The sequence below is a fragment of the Chroicocephalus ridibundus genome, chromosome 4 (assembly GCF_963924245.1).
Source record: "Chroicocephalus ridibundus chromosome 4, bChrRid1.1, whole genome shotgun sequence".
Classification (NCBI taxonomy): domain Eukaryota; kingdom Metazoa; phylum Chordata; class Aves; order Charadriiformes; family Laridae; genus Chroicocephalus; species Chroicocephalus ridibundus.
Genome location: NC_086287.1, coordinates 3,407,380 through 3,432,947, shown reverse-complemented (window position 1 = coordinate 3,432,947; position 25,568 = coordinate 3,407,380). Strand labels below are relative to the sequence as shown.

The following is a 25,568-nucleotide window of genomic DNA, read 5'->3' as shown; positions in this document are numbered from 1 at the left end:
ATTATTCCTCAAAAAAAAAACTAATTTGGGGGCACGATGAACTGCAATAAGCTGAGAAGCGAGGCTAAGTATTTCATACCGCTTGTAAAACAAGTTTCTAAGTACCTTATGGTAATAGGTTTTCTTGCTTTATGAAAAATATTATTTTAATTTGTTTCAAATAGGATTACTTTTTAAGTGATACGACAATATTCATTCACCTTTCAAACATCTGTCAAGGAAACAAAAGGGATTCCCTGATGTTTAGAACCTCATAAAAGAAATAAATACAATGAAATCTGGATCTTGTTTTTTAATCCTTTACTGATATCCTTTTTTCCCCTCTCTGAATCCTTTATCTCTTATGTTTGATTTCGTCTTACAAAACTGCATCATCCCTGACTGGAATAAGACTAATGTGAAGTTTCTGCGGTAGTGACATAGTGACAGCAAGGTGTCTTTTATTGTATTAAGCCACAGGAATAATTTGCAAAGGGTTTTTTTTCCTCAGTTTATTTCTTAAAATGGCAGCACCGAGTCAAAAAAAAAATTGTTATCTGTGCTAAATACTTTTCATGCCAGGGTTTCAACAAACCGGTCACCTAATGTCCTAATGTACTACTTGAGATGGAAGGATGAATTGGCAATTGATGGTGGGAAAGGCAGCAAGGTAAGGAAGAAGCGACTTGCTGACAGAAGAAGGGAGAGCATGTGTGAGAGAACCCACATGGTGCTGAATATTCAGAGGAAAAGGCCACATTTTTTTAAAAGGACGGAATAACTAACAGATTTTTATGCTGGTATCGTGGCTAAGTGGAAGCGGGTTCTGGGAAACTCCAGTTTGCTGGGAGACACGAGGGCTCACAGCCAAAACGGAATGTAACTGCTTGAAGTGCAACCTTGCCGGAACGTTTACATGCTGTAGATCAGTGTCATGAGAAGAGCCACCGGGTTTGGATTCCAGGTGTCCCCCTTCCACGGATCACCCCTCGTTTCATCATGAGCCTCCTCCGAGAAATTGCCCAAGAGACAGAGAGCTGCACCCACCCGGAAAGAGGACGTGAGGGACACTGGGCTTTCCCCAGACTGCAGAAACACCTGGAGGTAGGTAGGTAGGACCACTGTGGTACACGCTCTTCAACCAAAGTGCTGGTGCTCAGAGCTGTCTCAGAGTACATCTTCTGACACCTCCTAAGTGTTTTAAAACCCTAAAAAGCCTTATCCATCTGGAAACACACTCAGCTGAGCCAACCAAATGGCCTCTACAGCACAATTTGGTGTAGCTGAGAAACCTTACGGGCAAAATCTCTTCTTTCATTTTTTCAGAAGACCAGGTCGGGACTCCTCAGATTAAGCAGGTTGCCAATGGCACCTCCACCTTCTGTTACGGATACAAACTTTAAGTCATTCTGTTTCTAAAGAAGGGAAGCAGACAGACTTCATCGCGCTGACTAAACACATATGCTCACGTTGGTCCTAAGTAGACACTTTTATCTAGCAAAACCTGAGTGAGATAACCAGACACTACACACCTTGGATGAATATCCTCCCCTTACAGTCAGATGTCACATTACTCCAGTAACATGGGTCATTATTTTTACCTTTTTTGGCTCTAAAATAGATATTTTTATGTTTTCTTTTTACAGAACAGTAGGAAGCCTTATGACTATTGCAAAGAAGCTTATTTTATATGTGTCTAGTTTTTCAGCATTTCAACACATTTGTCTAATGGAAGTGCTTTATAATTAAATAAAAAGAAAAAAGAAGAACAATCTCTGTGGGATTTGGTCTGAGGAACAAAGACGTAGTAGTTTGGCTGTAAATTAGAATTTTCTACTGCTAGAGAAAATGCCCTGGTCATTTTCCACCTGGGCTGCTTCTCCATCATCTTCAACGACAGGGAGAGTCTCGGCATTGCAATCTGGCACACATCCAGGCCAAGGGAAAAAGGGAAAAAGGGAAAAAGGGAAAAAAAAAAGGGAAAAAGGGAAAAAGGGAAAAAGGGAAAAAGGGAAAAAGGGAAAAAGGGAAAAAGGGAAAAAGGGAAAAAGGGAAAAAGGGAAAGGACTCCCTTTAAGACATGCAATTCAGCCTCTTCTTAACTGAACGACCCCAGACTTCACATACGGCTTAAAATGGTATTCTACGCTCTAAACGCCAATGAAATGTAACTGGCAGGCAAAGGTGGAATAGATAGTAAGTGATATACCCAGCACTTAAGCAGATAAATTAATTTATATGGAACTCTTGTGGACCAGATCCAGTGCTTTTGCTGTCGACCCGCTGCAGCCGCATCCCTTTACTCCACAGCAGTGATACCCTCCTTCCACGGAACGGCTGAGCTGGGATCTCCGCCACTGCACGCGGCGGCTCATTCAGCGCAAGGCATGGCACAGGACCATGAATCATAAGCATTACGTTACTGCTCTCAGATCCTTATAATTGCAGTTTTGGCAACACTACTTGAAACAGCTTTGTGACTACTGACAAACTGGAAGACACCCACATAATACCTTCTGCATTGAAAGTACAAGCGACTTCCTACCGCAATAGTTTGGGACAACAAAATTATCTAAGAATAATGTTAATTAGCACATGTCAAAACAGATGGACACGGATAGTGTAGTTCCTCGCTACGTAAGATTAGAGATTTCAAGCAAATATTATTTTTCATATTTCAGATACTTCAGTTTGGAAAATGTAAAAACTTGTTTCTCTAACCAGATAAAAAAAACCTGCACTTGAAACTCCTAAATTAGGTCCAGCCTCCAATCACTACCACCAATTAAAATTTTCCCACCCTTAAGACAACATACGCAGGAAAGTAGATAGATTCTTTTTTGAAAAAAACAGTATTGCCATTTATATTACTTAGTGGTATATTAGGCTTGCATTTAGAACTATCTATAGCTAAAGAGACCCTGTGTGAATGTCGCTAAAAGTTAAAAGATTAGGTCAGAAATCTTACGTAAGCAATGTGGAGTTTTTTCCAATGAATCAAGAGCAATGTGGAGTTTTTCCCCAAATGCATCCCCAACCTCTCCTTCCAATGAATGCTATTGCGAATAATCCTGGCTTGTATCAGGAACAGCGTGGCCAGCAGGAGCAGGGAAGTGATGGTGCCTCTGTACTCGGCACTGGTGAGGCCTCATCTCAAGTGCTGTGTCCAGTTCTGGGCCCCTCTGTACAAGAGGGACATTGAGGTGCTGGAGCGTGTCCAGAGGAGAGCTACCAGGCTGGTGAGGGCTCTGGAGACCAGGGCATATGAGGAGAGGCTGAGGGAGCTGGGCATGTTTAGCCTGGAGAAGAGGAGGCTGAGGAGAGACCTCATTGCCCTCTACAACCACCTGAAAGGAGGGTGGAGAGAGGTGGGTGTTGGCCTCTTCTCCCAGGTGAATAATGACAGGACCAGAGGAAATGGTCTGAAGCTGCGGCAGGGGAGGTTCAGGTTAGATATTAGGAAGAATTACTTTACTGAAAGAGTGGTCAGGCACTGGGACAGCCTGCCCAGGGAGGCGATTGAGTCACCATCCCTAGAGGTGTTTAAGGAACGTCTAGATGTGGCACTTCAGGGCATGCTCTGAAGGGCAGAGACTGTAGGTTGTTGGGGGTTTTTTTTTGTGTGTGTGTGTATGGTTGGACTCAATAATTTCAAAGGTCCTTTCCAACCATGAAGATTCTATGATTCTATGATCATTGACAAGCTTACTATTAAATGATTAAACATCTCTAAGCTGGTAGATGATGAGCAAGAGAAACCCACCCAAAGCTGCACATATTCCAAAGAATTTCCCACAGTTGTAACTTATTAAATGAGTCTAAAATAATTATAAAATATAAATTACAATTATTAAATGAGCCTAAAATAAAATCAACAAGGTTTAATGAATTGATCAATATCGAAATTCAGTATCTAACCAAAAATACACTTTCTGAGGGATGAAAAATAAAATGTTTCTCAAGAGACTTCGTAGTACGATCTGTCCTCCTTATCTTCAGGAGGATATTTCTCAAGCTCTTTGCTATTCCTTCCCACTCTGTTGCCTCTGGGCTTTGAGAAGGTACATTACTCCAATGATATATGTTGGAGTGCATCCAAAACTACATGAATATAGCGGATAACCAGACAAGTAAGATAAATAAAAGCCAACTTGTTGAAGTTCAAGCGCTGACATTACTCCGCACATTCATCATCGTACTAGCTCTCAGGTTTTCTGCTCAGGATATTGTCCTTTGATTTATTTATTTTTTTTAAGCTGAGAGACATTCCAGAATTAGACATTTCAATGACTTCACCTTTTTGTCCAGCTAAATTAAATTAGCTGGGAGGAAACAACATAACATAATGCTTATTCTTTAAGACAAATTGCTAATTTAAATAGTTATGTGCAATCCACCACCATCTTGCAAAAAAATGCAAGTGAATCATGGATGCACCAATATTTCTATTTTTCAGTGGAAAGGGGAAGGCATCAGGAAAATTTTGAGAATCTTCCCATAGAAGATTATTTTCTAAGCATTTTTCTAGAAATCACAAAATCCTACGGAAAGTTTTTACGCAGCAATAGTCAGTTTTGCCTAAAGCCTCAGCCCCATGGCTGTCACTTGTTTCCTGGACCGAGCCTCATCCACCTGCTTTCTAACTACATTCCAGTTTCTCCCCCGCATTGATGTAACTTGGAACCTGCACTGGTTGGGGGAAAGGAACAGCCCTGCAGAACTGGTCAGTCCAAAAAACGATGACATTAACATTAATGCGGTTTCACGCAAACCAGTTTAGCAGCAACTGTTTGTAAGCGTACTGTAAGTGTTACTTTTATTATACAGTTACTCATACTGTAAGTGTATGCATAATTAATACTAGCAAGTCATTCCTTTACTAGTTTTTTTTTTCTTTAACCGTACACAACTATTTTTAAGAGGAAAAAAATCCATTTAGAGGAACATAAAACGTAATACTGTGTATTGTCTATGTGCAGTACTTGCTCTGCACTGACTCTACACACAACCCAAAATATCAAAAACTAACATGGCAGAAATAAAGGGAATATTTGAACCTAAACAATCATTTCCTTTAATTTCAACATCTTCACGAAGCTATAAATCCATTAGCCATATGTAAATACAAACAACAACAAGATGCTCGCCCTATGAGGAATAACCTCATGCATTTTTAGTGCATATTTTACATCTTATTGTTTATAAATACAGAAGGATGAAGATTTCTTACATGGGAAGGAACTATCCCACTATCTCAGGTAAAAACCTCCCAAACTCACTACCAACTTTTATGCAGAAGTTATGACTTTTATGCCAGACCTTTATGCAACGTGTCCTCATTTTTCTCACCGCATACCGCAAAGAGTTCAGAGTATCACAGTGCTACGAGAATTCACATTACCGCACAGAATTTTTAACTATATCCCTGCAGATCATACACAACCAGGAAGGGAAAGGAAAAGGAGGCCTTAACCCAGAGAAATTCCAGTTTCCTGTGAGCTGGCCTAGTTTTCCACATAAATTAAATACTGTCAAGTCACAGATTTGCATCACTGAGTTAAATCAGTGCAGTCGACTACGCAGACCCTCCTGCTTCAAAAGGAATGCCTTTTTCCATTCACTTCAGGAAGTTCCCGTGGAACTTTAATTAACTTGAATTAAAGCATTTCAATTCATTTTAATTAAACTGGATTAGACATCACTTTTATCAATCTGGTTTTTATTTTAATGGCAAAACTCTCTATGTAAAACGCACTTTAAAAAGCCTTAAGGATTTTTGTCAAGGGCCCTTAACGCCTGTCGCTAGTGCCGCACACCCACCTCAGGGAGAGGAAATGGTTTTATGGACAGGCAGTTTCCGCCACATCTTCACTGAATTGCAGAGAAGTATCTCTCTTAATCTTCTTCTGACCAATTATTCCTACTTCAGGCTGCTTTAGGTTGATGCCAAAACAGCCTGCAAGAGCCAATTTGGCTCTTCCAGGTATGTGGATGTGTATTTAATCTCTTACAAACTGTCTAATTTATACTTATAAAAGCATCCACCACTCTCTTGCGGTACTGAGCAAATTTTCATTTTCAGAGCTTATTCTGAAAACATTTCTGCTTTTTCCCCATCGTCATTTTTTACAGAAAAGTTACTTCTAAAATCTCCCCAAATGATACTATCGTCAGCCCTGTAGTCATATCTCACGTGGAATCAGATTTAACATCTTTGCAAAATCCTGGTTTAAACACATATAGCTTATTTTCTGCATCTGTAAATATTTTGCTTACCAATATCAGCTTCCCTGTGATTCTTGATATATTCAGCGAGCTCAAAATTTCCCGCTATTATGGCCACCTAAAGGATTGTAAAAAAGTTACAATTAGCATATTGCCATCACTTATTAAGTAGGAAAATATGCACGTTACGTTACTGACAAACATCATACAACTACATTTTCACTTCGCAAGGTGGAGTAACTTTATTATTTCTATTCTGCGACTACTACCCGCAATGCATTTCTGAAGGAATGGTGAGAAATGACGTCTCCAACTATTTATAAGCAGCTCTGCTGGTCCCCCAGTTCCCCGTCTACCAGGAACGCTGGGATCGTGGATGTCTCGGGAGACCCCCAGAAGAGCTGAGGCTTTTCATGTGGCGGCAGTCAAAACCAGCAGTGAACAGTAACCACACCATCCCCAAAGCTCTGGGAGCTATTACTGGCGTGTGGGAACGGTACAGGAGCAGATTTGGAGAGACACATCCAAGATATTATTTCTCTTAAATTGTTCCTGCCTCACAACTTACCTGAGCAATGAAAACAGGGGCTACAACGCAACGCAGGTGGGATAACCAGGGAAGAAGTACCAAGAACTACAAGTATTCAGGTACCGCTAAAACACCAAAAAAGACTAAAAAAAAGAAGAACTGGAAAAGCTTACGCATATATATAAAATTTAAAGTATTTTAATAAAAATAGTTCTAAAGTAATAATTTCCTTTTTCATGTATTTCCTGGTTGTCAAACATAGACATGTAACTACTTATTCCAAATTCCCATTTAAAGTACTTAAAAAGAGAAACATCTCCACTGGATACGAGTAAAGTGATTTGGTTATGCCATCGCTGTCTCCTCCCTTTTTCTTCTTCTCCTATTTTTGCCCTGAATATTCAGCAATTACCTTTGCTGGCTCTGTTTGGCAGCTTTATATTGTGACGGATACTGCCCCCGAATGGCACTGTGGCTTTCCTGGTGCAGGTAAAAGGGCGACGCTGGGCGCACCTTTCTCATAGAAGCTTCTGCATATACAGGGTGCAGGCCAAAAAAGAAAAAAAATTAAAAAAAAAACCCCAAACTTATTTAAGGACTCCCCTGGATATAGGGCTACTGGCAGTCGTGAGAAATGACTGAAAACTCAGGGAAATTTCTGAGCTGATGACCAAGAAAGATTATCTCCTCGTACCAGTCCGCAAATCTCAGGGATGTCGAATAACGCAAAGGAAGACTGAAGCGCTGAAACGGCCTTAGGGAGGTGTATCAAGTACAGTTAATGTGAAAAATATCTCTTCGAGTAACAAGCATAAGACCTTATTTCTGCACTCATCACAGGAAATTGAACGGACAATTTTATTTACGACCAAGCGAAACAAACTAATATGGAAATCCTCAAAAATGAAGACTTAACACACAAGCAACACACTTCAGACAGAAAATCTTGACTAATTTGTATTTAAGTTTCCAAATCTGCTTTAAAGGGTAGACTTAGAGCAGGTTTAAATCACGAGTCATGACCATTACGTCCGTTTCACCTAAAAATAAAATAATCACACATATTTTCTGCACTTTTCATTCAGCATCGGTTATTTACATGATGTCTCCTTCTGCCATTAGTGCATCTCACGCAGGGCTCGGAGTGGACACACCATAGATCCTACCACACCACCGGCAGAAGTCCCATTGAAACACTGTATGAGGAAGACTATTTCCTACGGGCATGGGTGCACGGCCTTAGAAAAAAGAACTCACTGCAACGCTCCTGAATAAAACTAGACGGGATTGCTGAAAGTCAGATTATCACGCTCTTTTTTCCCCTCCCGATGACTTCATTTTAAGGCCTTTCCTTAGACCCGAGACTCCCATTGTATTAGACTTATGCTTCAAGCCATTACTCATTAGTCCTTTCTGTACGCAGCCCTGGAAACCCTTGGGGAAGGATCCCCAATAATTAAAAAAACTATTTCAAACACAGTGAAGCAGTCTCCGGTTTATCTTTGCGTCCTAAGCAAGCAACAGTTGGTCTAAAGAAAGACAAACCGATTCAGTTTAGGTTGTAAAGCCTAGTGGCTAGTAAAGTACAAGCAAGACTAAAGAAATTACCATATTTTAAGCATAATACCATATCAGAATAACTTTTTTACCTTACCAAGCAAAGTTTAAAACAACTGAACCTACCATTTATCATGTTAATTCCCTGAATCCAGGTTTTCCCCCAATATAATTTTTTTTTAATGCTTTTCAGGTTCCGTCTTTTTTTCTTGGCAAATAGTTTCTCGTTTCATTAAAAATTTCTATCCAACATAAAGGCTAAACACAGTAATTCCATTTTCTTTTCATTTCAAGTGTATCTATTTCATGGCAGACGTTCTATTCCACATTTGTCTAGCACCGGGCAGTTACACTCAATATGCGTAGCCTCGTGTTTTAAAATAAGCCTCAGGAGGCAGCCATGAGCACGGCATGTGCAGTATAATCATTTCTGCCCTTTAAATAATTAACTCACATGTAATATCACCATACTTACTAGTGATAATCGTGTAATTATTTTCTCATATTAACAGTAAGGAAACGCTTTGCTTTGGGCACTTCTCAGCTGTGTTACGTCAAACGTTGATGGATTCTTGGGAGCAAAACGCATTACTACGAATCAATAATACTGGTTTCAACTCAATCCCACTTCTGCTTTTAGTCCACAGCTGGAAACATAAAGACTGTTTTTTCTCAGATATGTCGTAAGACTTCTGCATGCCATAATGTCTGCGAAGATCAGGGAGGCCAGAGAGGTAGATTGGTGCGCTGCCACCTCATCGCCAACAGAGGCAATTATCCACCTGAAAACTGCTACTTGAACCATTAGGAAGAAGACCTTTACTCCAGGAACTACTCCTGAAATGAACTGCTTCTCAGCATGCAGAAGGCATCAGAATCTGGCCCTCAGCCTCCTCTGTACAGCTTCTGAAGCGTAACTCACGGCTGTCCACGGCAAACAGCTCCACGAAAGTAACAGCAGAGCTGTACAAACGCTGGCTCTTTACCTTCACATTCTGCAGCCTGGCTTGGTTCTTGGTTCCGGTCCATAAAAGCAACGTTTGCGTGTAGATCGGGGCTTTTCTCTACGTTATAAGCAAGCAACAACACCTCTCTTCAACATTACCTCCAATTAGCATGTAAAATTCTAACAGGGAATTCACCAGTGACAGGCAGCTCGCTAGACAGCAGCCATGTTACTCAAATGAAAGAATTTTTGATACAGAGTAGATTTTAAAACTCAAGTATAAACATGCTGTTCAAGGGATAAACACATTTTATTACTCAAAAAAAGATATTGCCAGATAGCTAAGAGACAGCTTGACAGAGAACTGTTCCCGTGCTTGCTTCTGAATCAAGCACTGAAATTCAGCGAGCTCAAGGTATCATCTCTCTCGGTTTAATTTGCTTCAATTCGCTAAAAACAGCATGTAAAATTCTAACAGCAAAAATGAAGGATGTTAAGAGCTAAAGAAAGCAAGAAAAAGTTTAAAAGTACAAATATTTCTTGGCATAACATCAATACACTTCACTTGAATTTGATGGGTAAAGAGTGTGGGAGAGAGTGAAGTCAAGAGAAAAATCTGAGAGCTACAAAATTACACTCATTCAATTTTTACAGTTGCAAACTACAAAGCACAGCAACCACAGCCGCTTTTCCATCAAAATTTATTTGGAATCAAAATTATAGGGTGTTCAAATAAAACTGTACGCGTGAATGGTCTTCAGAAGATCTAGGGCTTGAACCAAATTAAGGCGGTGTAAAGTCTCCCCACGATTAAGACGAAAACTAAATCAGAGCCTTACTGGAGTTCTATAATTGTATTAAATTTCTTTCTACTTAAAAAAACCCTCACAAACCTAATGTAGCGTCTTCACAGAAAATACGCTTCTCCATTTTCCTGGTTTTAAATAGCCATATTTTGCTTTTCAGGACGCTCTGTAGTCGAGTGCTGGATTTCTAACTGAGAGGTTACGGCAGGAAAGAAGGTTTTATTTGGGGTTTTTTTGGATCACAAGACACCTCTTCTTGGCAGGGAAAAAGCAGCAGAGCCAGCAAAACTGCAGGGAAAGATTTTTTTTTTGCAATTCCAGTAGGAACTGGATTCCAGTCATCAAAATGCATCACGTGCATGTTTACAGACATGAAATATTACCGTGAGAGGCTGGAGGTAGCGCTTTACAACTGGAGGCCAACTACAGACTCTGTTATGCTGAAGCTTCAAAAACGGCAGCTTTTTAAAATCTGCAAATACAGCACTCTTACTATCTGATCCCTGCAGCAAATGCCCTTCATTGCCTCCTTTTGCCACGGACGAGACGCTTGTCTTACATCAAAAATCTGTATGTCCTTAGTCACGTTACTCTGTATACCCGATAAAACCTGTTTATGCATCGTCTAAAAAGAAAAAAAAAAAAAAAAAAATCACTCCTTGACAACTTCCACTAAAACCTGCACAGCTCAAGCAGAGAGTTTTCAGACCCAAACCAGGATCCTTCTCTGCTGCAGTGCCATTTGGTTGGGATCGCTGCCATGGAGCCCACTGTACAACACAGAGAACAGAAACTCCTGGGTTGGTTTTTTTTTTTTAAATCATCATTAGAGGCAATTTTACATGAATGATAGTAACCAAAGTGACTCATTTATCGGCTCCCACGCCTCCAAGTTTAACTGACCCCCACTAAGGGTGTTAACAAGGGGAATTAGTTATTTTCAAATTACATTTGATAACATACATGACTGACCTGAATAAGTACATACGCCTACAATAGGGAAGGGAGCAGGAAGTAAAACTGAGCAGGAAGATCTCTCTCGGGAGGAGACAATTCGTACAAAATAAAAAGAAAGGAGGGTAAACCATGCAGCTAGACTGGCGGTATCACCACCTATTTCCACGACACTCTGTCTTCCTAACGTCACCGCAACAAAAAGCGAACGGAGTCGCTGCAAGGGGTGACAGCCGAGACACGCGCAGAGGGCCGCGGAGCACCCAGGCACGGGGTCAGTGACCGCGGGCAAGGCAGCGGAGCCCAGGCACGAGCTGGTGTCACTGCCAGAGCGAGACCAGAAGCTCTGCGTTTATATGGATATTTGCTCCGCCGTGGTAGAAGGAAAGCTTGTTAGAGCCTCGCGGAATGCCTCACAGACAGACGTTTCCTCCACACGCCGCAGCTGGTCGCAGGGGGTTACTCCCCGCCACGGCAGGCGACGCCAGCTGCTCTGCCACCCGCTCGGTGCAGGAGGTGAACTGACACTTGGCCAGTTGCTATGGCTGGTAACTAAGGGACAGCTCGGTGAAGTAGAAACTTGAATGAATGAAGTAGCTGTGACGCAGAGCGGGGGGAGCAGGCAGGAGAGGGGGCACCCCATGACTGCCAGTCCAGCACAGGGCACGGGACGAGGAATGAAACCCTCATAACTGGTCATGAGGCACTAGGGTGAAGAAGGTGAAGAAGGACATTTCTTCCTCCCGGCACAGCATTATTCTCATCCTCTGATTTTCTGATATTTAGTCAGAAACGTTCCCTCTGGATACAGGCAGTTTTGAAGTTGGCTTTCAGAAGTCAATTCAGAAATTAAACATTTGACGCATCTGGTTAGTTCTGCTTCCCTGAATCTCGCGGCAAGGAAGACTACTTTGTGTCAACCGTGAAACCTGACACATGTCCAGTTACAGGTTTCGGTGCCACAGGGTTTCATAATGTTTTCAGACTCTGGACCAGATACAAGCAGCAGCACTGACTCACCAGCTTCTCTCTTTTCAGCCTCATAAATGCAGTTGTCAACGTATCACTTACTTACATCCAAGTATTTAGATATTATTCTTTTTTATTGTGATTAATGCAGTGTTCTGTTCCTTTTGGGAAACTGGAAATTATACATACACTTCACCTGTCACTAACCTTTCACTATTGATTTTTTTCTGCTCTCGTAATGTATCACAGGTAGACTCCATATTAAATTAGAGCAGGATCTTTGTAGCCTGTTAGCAAACACAATTTTAGAGCTTTATAGGTCAGTCCCTGAAAGGCAAGTACCAAAACCAGTGTTACATTATCGCTCTTTGGAACAAACTGCTCCATACAATAAGAAACAATACAAAAAGAGACAGAAATTGAAGTTGTCCCCTCTCAAATCCAGCCAATGAACTTTGACAAACTTTCTAACCTGGGAGCGAGGAGGGAGTCTCTCGGTTCATTTACGTTCCACTCTCAGTCAAGGCTGCTGCGCTTCCTTCTGCCCATGCTTAAAGCTTAGACCAGGCGAGACAAAGCTTCAAAGCGCTCTGCCTAAACGGAGAGCGGAGGAAGCTGTTTGGGCTGCCCAGCTGTAGCTGCAATTCACAATAAGCAGTTCAGGATAAAACACTCAGCACTCCCCACCTGCTTTTTCTCCCCCTTCTCTTCCAGACCATTTGACCTTCCTGATGAAAGTACCCTGCGTTATCCTTCCTTCAGGGCTGACGTTTCACCCTTCCACCGCCTCTGCTACCCAGCAGCGCCCACTAAATGAGGGTCTTTCAAGAAAGCTTGAAATGGCAGAGTTCAGGTATGGCCCAAACACAGAAGGAGGTAGCTCTATCCCAGGACAAAACACCGCTTCAGTCTCGACTTTGCTTGGTCTCAGCCAAGCAGCAGAAAGGCAGATGGACACACAGAATACTGAAGGTGGTGAGACACTGGCCCAGGTTGCCCAGAGAGGTGGTGGAGGCCCCATCCCTGGAGACGTTCAAGGCCAGGCTGGATGAGGCTGTGAGCAACCTGATCTAAAAATGTCCCTGCTCACTGCAGGGGGGCTGGACTAGATGGCCTTTAGAGGTCCCTTCCAACCCAACACATTCTGTGATTCTATGATGCTCTGAGGTACATCCACCCCACGAGCTCCCACCTCCAGGTGGAACTGGAAGAGGTGATACAACCCTGCCAATGAGACTCTAACCATAAGACTCTCCAGAAATTGCCTTCCACTTAAATCACAGACTTATCCTAAATTATTTCTTGTACCACTAAGGACTATATTATTTTAGCAATGAAGAAACACCATCCAAGCAGTTACAGCCGTTATGCAATAGGATTCACGATCAGCAGAGACTCATGAGAAATGAACACAAGTGAGTTTAGGAGGAATGGCTGGGATCACCTCCTTAATGAAGAGACCGCCTGAAAAGCTCTTCCACATGCCATAATAAGGACGTGTTTTCTTAACATTAAAGTTATAAGAAATGACATCATTTTTAAAAAGTGCAAGTTCCCAGACAAGTATCACACCAGCAATTCACCCAATGACTGCAATATCAAGAAAGAGGTGACAATCCAACAGCAAGGCAATCTCTAAACCATTCCATTATAATCAGAACCTTTGCAGACAGAAACCTTTTTAATTGAATCTGAAAATCCAATGGTGCTTACTGTGGGGCAATGAAAAGGCAACGAAGTTCAAGGTATTTCTATCGTGTCCTCTCGAAAGAAAAGCTCTCCCTAATAAAACCAAGAGGTAAAGGCTTTTGGGAGTCTAAAGCCCCTTTGAAGCCTGTCACTGTGTACCATCAAGTATGCAGCAGTCATCCACCAGGAGATTAGAAAGTTAAATTAAGGTCAATTAATTGCGAAGACCCTGCTCTCACATATGCCTGTGCACGCCCATGCAGGACACAGCACCATCAGGTTCTATCCCTCATAAATAGTGACACAAAATCATGCAGCACACTTTGCAGACTCAAAAAAAAAAATATTAAAAAAAAAATAAATCTTAAATCAATATGTATCCGTTGCTCTCATATATGAGCAGCATGTAGATTTCAGAACTCTCTTCAGTGGTACAGATGGAGTTCGGGTTGGAAAAGCAAGAAGCAATCTGTGTTCCAAATTTCTTTTCCATAGGTGTGGGAGAAAAATGTACGGATCAAACACTATCGGTTTCTGACACAATTTCAGAGAGCTTCTACATGAGGGTACGTCTAGTTATTCAATAAATGGAAGAACACACCTAGAACTCACTTTCCTTTGGAAATACATTCTTTTCTAATACCGTAGCAAAACGTGACCATTTGACAAGTATTGTTCTGAGCTCAAATCACAACACAGACTTAAGAGATCTGCAATTAGAGAAGACACTAAGAATTCAATATATACAACAACATGGGGGTTTTTTCTGAACCAGTTGGAAAATTCTAGGCACTTCCAATAACTATATGATCTAAAAGACAAATGCTGAATAATCATGAATTCTGTATTTTACTTTCCAAAATCAAGGGGCAAAGTATCATCCCACATTTTGTAGCTGTATTGATTACAGCTGATTTTTGACTTTTAAGCTACAACACTGTAAAATAAAGCTAGCGGAAGCTTCTTAGTTCACCTCATTATAAAATAAAACCCAATCCTCGATTAATATACTATTAATATCACTAACTCACTCTCTTTTTCTAACAGCGCTCCTGAATACATATAATATGGATGACATATCTCAAGAAGATACATATGTTTACATTATGGAGTAAATGTAATTTACATTTACACTCCGAAACTTTATTAAAAACTAATCAGTTTTGAAGTTGAGATGTAACACGTCTAATTAGAAATATGTCAGAAGCAAATTACCATTTTGAGAAGTTTATAATTGTGTAATTTTTGCACATATATAATAAGATAATAATGTTTTTGTTGAAAATATATCAGAACTGAAAGGTTTTATTTATTGATAAAATTAATGTTATTAATGTTAATTAATGTTATCAATTTGAAGCTCCACTTCAGGTATAACATTTTCAAGTTTCAGTAAAACTCACTGAAATAAGATGAACAAGGTACACATAGAATAAAGAAAAGCAGTAAAATTTATTTTTGTTTTCTTTAAATAATAGTCAGTAAAGATTTATATTAAGTGCAGAAATAATCCCCGTTCTCTACCAGGAGAATAAAATGCTAGCAATTTTCCTAAATCACTCTGTAGTAACGTTATGAAAGAATATCAGTAAAAAATCATACTCAGCATTTTCATACATGCTGCTTTCCCGGACAAAAAAATAATTCTTAACAGCTTTAATTCTATAATGTAATACAAGCTTAATATTATGCATTTTGAAAGGAACTAACTTTGTCTATTAATATATCTGATGTCCAGTAGATGGCAAAATATCAGCAACCATCACCTTTAATCTTCTTGAAACTTGCTTAATTTAAACCCCAAAGCATATAATTTTTTTTCTTCTTCTTTCTAGTCTCCGCTTTCTATTTCACCGGACAGCAGGATTAGCTTTACCTTTTGGATGTTTTCTGTATGTTATCTGCTTGAACGACAATTTCATCTTCATCAGTTCTTGATACAACAAAGGACAATAATGTTACTATCCTTTAAATAGTCCTTTGAAGACAGTTTCTTCACCACTGAATTTTTTTTCTCCAAAAGCATGCTGCTGCTACTGTTCCCAAATTTGCCAGCACATGTTAGCATACTGTGTACAAAAATCTCTTAGCAACAATATCTTAGTGTCTAACATTTTCCTTCTTCCAACTATGATTCACGGAGCCATCTGTAGTCAGATATTGACATGCAGTATCTTAAAATAGATACCTTACATTTGCTCAACAACTAGTTTTAGCATCTGAAAATATAAATTATGGGAAAGGGCCAATATTTCTTTGAGGCTCTTCATCATTCCCTTGATCATTTTAGCACTGTTTAAACAAAGGCTTGCCACGATCACTTCGCCTTAGTATTAAGGTCAAAGTACTGATGCCTTCCTGCGCGCAGCCGTAGGCAGCTCGGCTGTGCTGGGTACCGTCCCTCCCGTAAGCCCTCCAAGCAGTCGCGATGGCTTCCCTGGCGAGGACCACCTCACGCTGCTGCTCTGGCTGGTTTTTAATAGTAAGCAAAGATGAGGGTTTTAAATTTCAAATATTGCTACTAGCACTAAGATCTAAGCATTTTTCACAGCCTTGGAGCATAAACCTGATGGAACGTGCCCTACAATGGGTGGGACAAGGTCAGCGGCAATGGGCAATGGGCAATGACGACCAGACTCTGCAGCAGCGGCTACATAGGGAATGCAACAACGTCCCCTATTCTGCTCAAGGAATGGAAAAAAAATTACAACCGTAGCCTCCCAAGCACTGGTTTTGCCTCCTAAAACTCTTACAAAGTCTTCACTCAGGAGAGGAAGCATCTTGTTTTCAGCTACAGCAAATAATCTATTAGTAGCTAAAGACTTTGCCTAACCAAAGTTATTTGTTACAATGTAGTCTGCAATTTTGTATAACTAAAAAGGCTAGCATGGTACTAAAATCAGGAAATGCCGATTAGCAATACCCATATTCACTAGAATAGAGTATATAGAAAGATTTGGTAGCATGGCTTTGCAACAATCTTAGGTGAAGTGCGAGGAACACGCTCCCACCCCCCAGTGAAATCAAACAGAATGTTACCCACTTCACAGGAACTAGGATTTTACCCTAAATATTTTTGAGCAACTAATATTTTAAAAATAAGCAGATCTATAACAATGTGCATCCAAATACACGACATGTATTTAGCTGAGTATTATCAAAAAACTACAGTGCAAGCATAACAGTGCTGGCACATTTTCATCGCTAAAATGCTCGTTTTGCTTGCAGGAGATTTTACGGTCCCTGTGGGTCTTCTGAAATACACTCAGTAGCCATGAACCAGTGCCAGAGCTGACTAGCCTGGTGAATTCAAGCCAAAATTAAGAGAAGGGTATCGCACTGTATGACCTCCTTTTGCTCGCCCTGCGTCCTCAGTGCTGGCTTAGCAGGACTCTATACTGGACTGACACCTAAACTGCCTGTAGGCAGCCATGCTCATTTCCCAGTAACCTTACTATGATTTAAAAACTAGAACCTGTATTTCATTTTACATGAACATACACAACTGCGTTCTTAAAGCTTAACTACTCTTATTCATGAATAAGCCATGGCTGAATACCTCCAGATTAAACTAAGCCTGCATGGACACCAAGATAAAAAAAAAAAAAAAAAAAAAAAAATGTAAGTCCTTTCCTCACAACATGCGAGCAAATCACTTCTAAATCATCTCACTCTCTCAGCTTTGAAATGCAAACTTAACTCCTATGACAAAAGGATCCCTCGTTATGCAAGAACCAGCGTGCCAGAAAGCGTTGAACTGAATACGCGGGCAAGTCCATTAAAGGTACCATGAAACATGTCAGGAAGCAAAAAAGGAACATGAAGGAAAATTCATCCCAGGCACAACTTCGCTGCTTCACGCCATTCTTTCTTTTATTTCCTCCTGTTTCTTTAGATGAGAAATAACTATGATTTTTAGCTTACCCTGCTTCGTATAGATTGTATTAAGCCTCCTCCATGGCCACTGCATGTGTTGGGAAATTTAATTTTTATTTCTATTTTAAAAGTAGAGAAAATAAATTACATCCTCTTTCTGCTTCTGTGCTAAAATGCCACCTAGCAAGTCATTCTCAAGTAAGATGTGTTTTCCTACACCTGGGTTTTAATTATTAATACGGAAAAGAAAAAGCAAACGGTGCGATACACGCGCATTTACAATTACAGACCCATTCCAGGGGAAAATCCGGCTCAAGCTGGAAAGAGCCATCAAAAGCCAGTTATTACATAATCCTCGTTAGTGCTACATGGGCGAGCAGCGATTGCAAAGGAGTATTTACTAAAAGCAGATAAAGCCAGGTTGCAGCATCAGATGAATCAGATAAGACACAGCCAGTAATAAAACTGACTTAATTTTCTCCCCCCTCCAATACTATGCTAAATCAAAAAGCCACGAAATGCAACCTTCTTCAGCAGAACTCTGTTAGAAAAAAGATTGAGAAAGTGTTTTATTTGCTAGATTTCGCTCTCCTTGAAATTACGCTCCATGTCAGGTTACACAGAACTTTCAGCTAAAGCGTGTACAGGTCTGTGCTGCTGCAGGGTAAAAACTCTCACCTCTGAAGACAGTCCCACCTGATAGAAAAGGCAAAACGTGCTATATTAGCAGCTTCTTCCCCAAACACTTTCAGAAAAACGTCTTCCTACTCACAGCAGGCAGTAGATACTGCCCACTACTTCACAGTAAAAACTGTTCATGGGATTCAATTCTGCAAACACTTAATAATACAGTGTTGCTTCAACTGCTAACCCAAATGGCTGAAAATGCTTTTGGAAAGCCCTTAGGATCAAATGCATTGGGTTCATAAAATACTGTGACTATTTTACCTAATACATTTGGTGGATTCGTTCCAAATTCTGGGGGTTAACTATAATAAAACCTTTGGAAACAGCAGTCTAGTGCAAGTCAATGCCAATAACATACTCTGATGAAGATGGACACGGGACGGCAGCGTATGCCAAATGCTTGTCACGAATGTTCTCTCCAAATAGCAATGCAAGAAGATGCTAAGTCTGTCCTAGAGGCACAGATCCTCCATTTTTATAAGCAATAAGAACTCACTGGGATATTCAGCACTGATTTCTGGCAATAGCCTGTACAGTCATGTAAAGGCAAGAGAACATGCCACCACATCACTGTCCATCCTCACTATGACCATTCATCTGTACTTGGAAGCCTGAAGTGCCACACTGACGGCCATGGACACAAAATTAAAATATCATCGTTGCCCAGAAACGCAAGTGTAAGTTCATAGAATCATAGAATGGTTTGGGTTGGAAAGGACCTTTAAAGTCCATCTAGTCCTACTCCCCTTCCATAAGCAGGGACATCTTCAACTAAAGCAGGTCTCTCAGAGCCCCGTCCAACCTGACCTTGCACGTTTCCAGGGATGAGGCATCTCCCACCTCTCTGGGCAACCTGGGCCAGTGTCTCACCACCCTCAGCATAAAAAAAATTTCTTCCTTCTGCCTAGTCTGAAGTTGTGACAATCCGTTTGGACACAAGCAGACAGAGGAACACAGGACAGGAGCAGGACGCCGTTGGGCACCCTGGTCATCCATGGCAGAAGCAGCCTCAGCACAAAAAGCGGATTTCAGGTTCTCTGATGTTCCTGGTTCATTATTATTGACTGATTCAGTCCGTGTCACTAGCACTATTGCATACACATGACAGCAGCATACAAAATGTAATAAGGTATTACATTTTATAGAGAAAGTGAATGGTATTAATATCTCAAAATAACACGGTTTAACAATAAGAAAAAATTAAATGTAGCAGATTACCACAAGCATGCTTATCTACGGTTTGTGAAACAGATTTCCCATAAGGTTTAACCTTCTTATACCACACACAGGTACGGGAATCAAGGATTCCTCAAAGGACAACATCTCTCATCTCTCCCACAGTTCAATCTGGAGCAGAGTCTGATACAATGCACTTTCCTGCAAGAACACTGAGAAAAAAACTACTGGATATCTGTCACATCTTTATATGGTGCCTAGCATTTCCATTTCAAGACATGTAAACCCCTGGTAACAACGTAATACAAATAAACGGGCATTTTAGATTAATCCTGTTCATATAGCTCCAGTCTTAGAACTAATGGGGTATTTTTATGTCATTTATTCACCCCAAATTTGTCCTAAACCCATAAAAATACAAAACCTTCTTCTGATAGACACAACAATGAAATAAAGCTTTTCCAATGACAAGATTTACAGCGCTCTTTACAGCTACAGTAAAAAACACACACAGTTGTCAGAGCTGACCTTTTTCCAAGGATAAGACACACTACGTGTGACTGCTCAGTTACGATCAGGCTATTTAAGAACTTACCCTTGCTGCCTTCTCTTCTAGGATACAGTATAAATAAAATCACAAGAGCAATATTCAATCCTGCTGTCAAAATATTACAATTAAATTAAGACTGTACGAATCACCATTGCCTCTTGCAACTTCACCCATGACAACCAATCACGTCTGAATCGCACACGAGCTTCTTACTTTGAAGCAAGAAGCGGTAGTGACCCTTACAATTTAGTTTGCTTAATTTGTTCCCTTTTATAACCCAATTTCCGTCGCTTCTGAGCTTTTGGAAGTTTACCCATTTGGTGGAAAAACAAACAGATTGGCTCCTAGCGACCTCAGAGACTGTTTTTCCCAGGGAAATCCTGCTGCATGTGAGAACACCTGAGGCGTTTCAGCTGGGCACCTCTGCCTGAGAGGGGAGAAAAAGCACAAAGGGGAAGAAAAAAGGGTCTCGGATCATTTACAGGGAGCGTGATACAAAAGATGGTCTCATGGACACTCCCCATAAGTTTACAGTCACATAACAAGAGTGCAGCAACAAAAGCTTCTTTTTTAAATAAAAAGACACACTCTGCAGTAAGTATTTTTAGCATCTCTAAGCGTGGCAATATTTTGCATCTCTCAATAAAAGATAATCATATTATTTCTTTATATTTTACTATGTAACTTATATTGTCTGCTTTTCTGAGAAGTGACAGAGGTTAAGACAACAGTTAGGAGTGATCAGCCAGCACTACGCAAACCATCCCTGGGTGGAAGTGAATGGATTTTAACCCAATTCTGTGTTCATATGTATTTTTCTGCTCCTGGATGTCTTACTATATCCAGCCCTTATCAAGCCAAGGGAGTGCACTGCTGAAAGTCCCTTAGGCTGAGGTCCGAATTTTCAAAAGTAGCGGCAATGTCTTCAGAGTAGTTGAGGCATCTTTGCTGCCACATGTCTTTAACAAGAGTATTACCCTCTGCTTTGCTACTGGCTTGGCACCAGCTGTATAATGAACCGATTACTGACCTTTGGTAATTGTACTTCATGTGCCAGTAAGGAGAAGCATCTGCCCAACAGTTTGTCGATATTTCAAAATTGACAGTAGGAAGAAATCTGCTGACACTTGAGGTCACCTCTAACCTGCCATCAAGCACTTTCCTGTTGGAAGGGTTATTGGAACAGCATCTTGTATCTCTAGTGTCAGGAATATTTTAATTTGGCAACATTTCCCCCAATACCCTAACAGGTAACACACATATCAGCACCACAAAGGCATAAATATGCCCAAAGCCATGTGTAAAATTCCCAAAAAGCCTTTTTCTCAAATGAGAACGGGTGTTCCTCTGTGTGAGTAGCACTCCAAGGTAAGGGATGAGAAAACATAACATAAATAATCATTGTTTGCATCTGGATATATCACCATGAGAGCTCTCCTTTTTTTTCTTTTTTTTAATGTTAATTACGTTTTTTAAGAAATTGCATTGAATCATAGAATCATTGAATCTTCATGGTTGGAAAGGACCTTTGAAATCATTGAGTCCAACCATACACACACACAAAAAAAAAAACCCAACAACCTACAATCTCTGCCCTTCAGAGCATGCCCTGAAGTGCCACATCTAGACGTTCCTTAAACACCTCTAGGGATGGTGACTCAACCCCCTCCCTGGGCAGGCTGTCCCAGTGCCTGACCACTCTTGCAGTAAAGTAATTCTTCCTAATATCTAACCTAAACCTCCCCTGCCGCAACTTCAGACCATTTCCTCTGGTCCTGTCATTACTCACTTGGGAGAAGAGGCCAACACCCACCTCTCTCCACCCTCCTTTCAGGTGGTTGTGGAGGGCAATGAGGTCTCTCCTCAGCCTCCTCTTCTCCAGGCTAAACATGCCCAGCTCCCTCAGCCTCTCCTCATATGCCCTGGTCTCCAGAGCCCTCACCAGCCTGGTCGCTCTCCTCTGGACACGCTCCAGCACCTCAATGTCCCTCTTGTACAGAGGGGCCCAGAACTGGACACAGCACTCGAGGTGAGGCCTCACCAGTGCCGAGTACAGAGGCACCATCACTCCCCTGCTCCTGCTGGCCACGCTATTCCTGATACAAGCCAGAATGCTGTTGGCCTTCTTGGCCACCTGGGCACACTGCTGGCTCATGTGAAGCTGGCCGTCCACCAGCACCCCCAGGTCCTTTTCTGCCGGGCAGCTTTCCAGCCACTCTTCCCGTATGCCTACATATATACATAGTAACACACTTTTTTATTTTTAAAGGAAAAATCCATAGTTTGTTCTGGTATGGCGACTTGTGCAGATTTAAAAACGCTAAATGCAACTCTGACTAATACCTCTATGTCTCAGTCTTAAAAGCCGTTCTGTAGATTTTTTATTATACTTGTTCTAGTACTTTTGGGGTTTTTACATGATTAAAACCTTAAATCTTTTCCAATCAATATCTAAATATCACAAATAATGAGTAAGTGCAAATTAGACTGTACACTCTTCCATGACAGATTGTCCTTTACCTATTATTTCTGTACTGCAAAACACAGCGGAACTGATCAACACAAGCGGTGATCTAACATAAAAAAAAATAAAACAACCAAAGCAAGTATGAATAAATTCCATTATTTGACTCAAATCAGGACAAAAGCTGGAAAAAGCTGAAAGTCTGACTAAAGGCAGAATACATAATGAGAAAAGAGCTACACACTAAGAGTAATAGACAATATTCAATGAGGCATTCTTCACGCAGGTGCTTCAGGAAAGGAATTAGGATGAAAATAAATACCTGGCAAAGACAAAGTCCTTGTGTAATTCGTACGCTCCATTAACACAACAGTTACATATTTTAACATCAAGAGAGAAAACATTACTTTATATTTGTAAAGATGCCTTTTTGAGGCACTGGACAGAGATTTTTGGTTTTCGGTTTTAAAATTAGCTTGCTCAGAGTTTCACCCTTTCGACAATAAGTCAGAGACAGAAAAAAAAAAACAGAGAAAAAGTTCTTTGCCTGTAAATTTCATCAAAAAGATGAAATTCAAAATTATAACAACCTAAGCAAACCTGGGGTTTGCAAAGCCATTATAGTGATATGCTGGATAATAAACGAGATTATTTTTTTCCAGACCACTAGCAGGGCTGGGAGCATTGCACGCCCTTCCACCTTGTGACAGCCCCATCCTCCCCGGCCTCCCAGCTCAGCCATTCCGGTCCGAGCCTTCCTCCCCAGCATCGCTGCCCCAGGAACTGCCCCAGGAAAGCTCCCTCTTTATACAGTCAGTCACGACTTCCCTCTAATCTGAACTTCTCTTCCCCACAAGACCCTTATCAATCTTGGTCTTGCCCCATTCACTCTACTCCTTCGAGTCCCAGCTGGTTTTGTGTTTTCTCACCCATCTCCAAGCTCCATATTTACTTACCCATCCCCGATGGCGCCTGTCTCTATTCCCCCCAGCCAGCTCAGCTTCCAAATACACAGCCTGGTTTTGGAGCCCCTGTATTTGAGTCAGACTGCAAACTGGTTTACAGTGCCACGTTATTAACACGGAGATCACTGACAGCATGCACGGCAATTAAAGAAAACAAAACAAAACAACACAACATAACACAACAGGGGAGATGGGACGAGGAGAGGTGGGTCAACAGAGTTTTTCAGTATGAGCAAAACAACACATGTTTTCCCTCACCCATACTCCGAAACAGCTGAATCATTTTGTTTTTCCGAACAATGCCGCCCGAGATACCAGGCGTGGAAAATTTCATTTCAAATGATTCAAATCTGGCAAAAAGTATGAGCAATTGAAAATGGATGTACCGCCAACACACTGAAAGGAACAATTCTACCTGCAGTGGACCTGGGAGATTGCTGCTCCTCCTGCCAGCGGTGTCACACGAGCGCGTTAATAACCCATGCGGATTTGGGACAGCAGTGGTCAATAATAAGGTACAGCCAAGCGCAATCATTCTCAGGTACAACTCTGCCATTAAAAGATGTCACTAAATGCCACCTCAGAATAGTTCCGTGTATTTGAACACATATGCTTCAAAAACACTGACTAATTATTAGCTCTATTGGCTCTAAGCTTGGAAGCGCTTTATAGCCCATATGAAAACATATGAATTATTCGCCTAGAGCTTCTGCTCACTAAAAGAAAATGGAAAATCACGATAAACAAGATGTATGTTCATTTTAACTTACACAACAGAATTTCAACAGCTTGCGAACACTGCAAAACTCTGATATTTCTGGGTTATTGGACTAATATTTGCCAGATAGGTGAGAAATTATTTTACATTAATCTAGGAGAACATAAAATGTGTGGAAACTTCGCTATGGACATTGACAGGATATCGCAGTTTTTCTGCAAGGATATTCTGTAAGGTTTTACCAATACAATACAGACGGTAACATCAAAAAAACCCCTAAAGCCACTGGAAACTTTAACCTATAGCTGGAACAGAAGTTACAGTTCAGCGTTTCATAAGCCAGCTTATGAGAGCTGTAATTCGATGTACCGTACGTTGGTGGCAAACACTGTTTCAGCAACCTCTAGCATAAGGCACGAATGGTTGTGGAGGCATCAGCGGTGCTTACAGCAGACATGGTTGAGGGCACATCCAAGTTCAGTTCTACAAATGAAAGCACAGACCCGCTCCGATTATAGTTACTTCAAAAGAAAAATGGCCAAGCACAATATATATACCAGTATATTATTAGCTAGCGCTTCCAGCTCTGTAACGTCAATTTTTTTTCCCATCTGTTAGCACAGAATAATTAGTGTGTAAGGTACTTAGATTACCCAGCTAAAACAGGATGGATAAGTGACTAATAAACAGAGGTGGTAATACAGTATAATGATGTGGCACAGGTATCATCTTAACTCTAATTGCCAGTCAGCCTTTAACCAAAATGCACAGGACACGCAGAATTCTCACACTCAGCCCGAGGACGGTGATGGAGGAATTGCCCCGATCTGCTTGGAACATACACGGAGGGAGGAGATTCACCCCACGCCCATACAAGTGTTAATACTTATTAGGAGGGGGAGGGACCCCCCCCAAAAAAAAAAAAAAACAGAGAGAGAAATGCCTGCTGACCCATATTCTGCTATTGCAGAGTGCATCCCATCAGCAGCGCCATCCGTCAAGGCTGACAGTCACCCCCAGACTTTCGGCTACGGGTGACATCACCCGTACTCAACACTGATTACTAACCTAATGGACCCCAGTAATCAGTCAGGATGAGACACGTTTCTTCAAAGGCAGCCAATAAAAGCTTAGGTGCTTAACTGAGAAATACAGACAAGCTTTTTCATGGCCTCGACACCTGACCACGCCATTCCAACACTAACTCCGCTAGACACTGAGAAGGACAGCCGGGTCCCAGGCAGAGATGGGTACACCGTGTGGGATACCTGAATTAAATGGCACAGAGTTCAGCCATGATGAATTTGCCTTCCATATGATCCGGTAAACCCACGCTTGTTTTAATAAGCACTGTGATCTGGTGAGAAGTGAAGACGTGCACAGCTGGGGTTTTTTTGGTGGTAAAATCACACTACATTCATAGGACACTAATGCCAGATACAAACTCTGCTGCTTGTTTTCATCAAAATAAATAAAGC

The 25,568-nt window shown here is 41.1% G+C and overlaps 1 protein-coding gene across 1 annotated transcript in view; it reads right to left on the bottom strand.

Annotated features, from left to right (window-relative positions):
* SHANK2 (SH3 and multiple ankyrin repeat domains 2) overlaps nt 1-25,568 on the bottom strand; it is a 412,637-nt gene that overhangs the window by 272,422 nt on the left and 114,647 nt on the right. Inside the window, exon 16 of the mRNA XM_063333193.1 lies at nt 6,256-6,322. Coding sequence (XP_063189263.1) covers nt 6,256-6,322 — 67 coding nt within the window. The remainder of the gene's footprint in view (nt 1-6,255; nt 6,323-25,568) is intronic.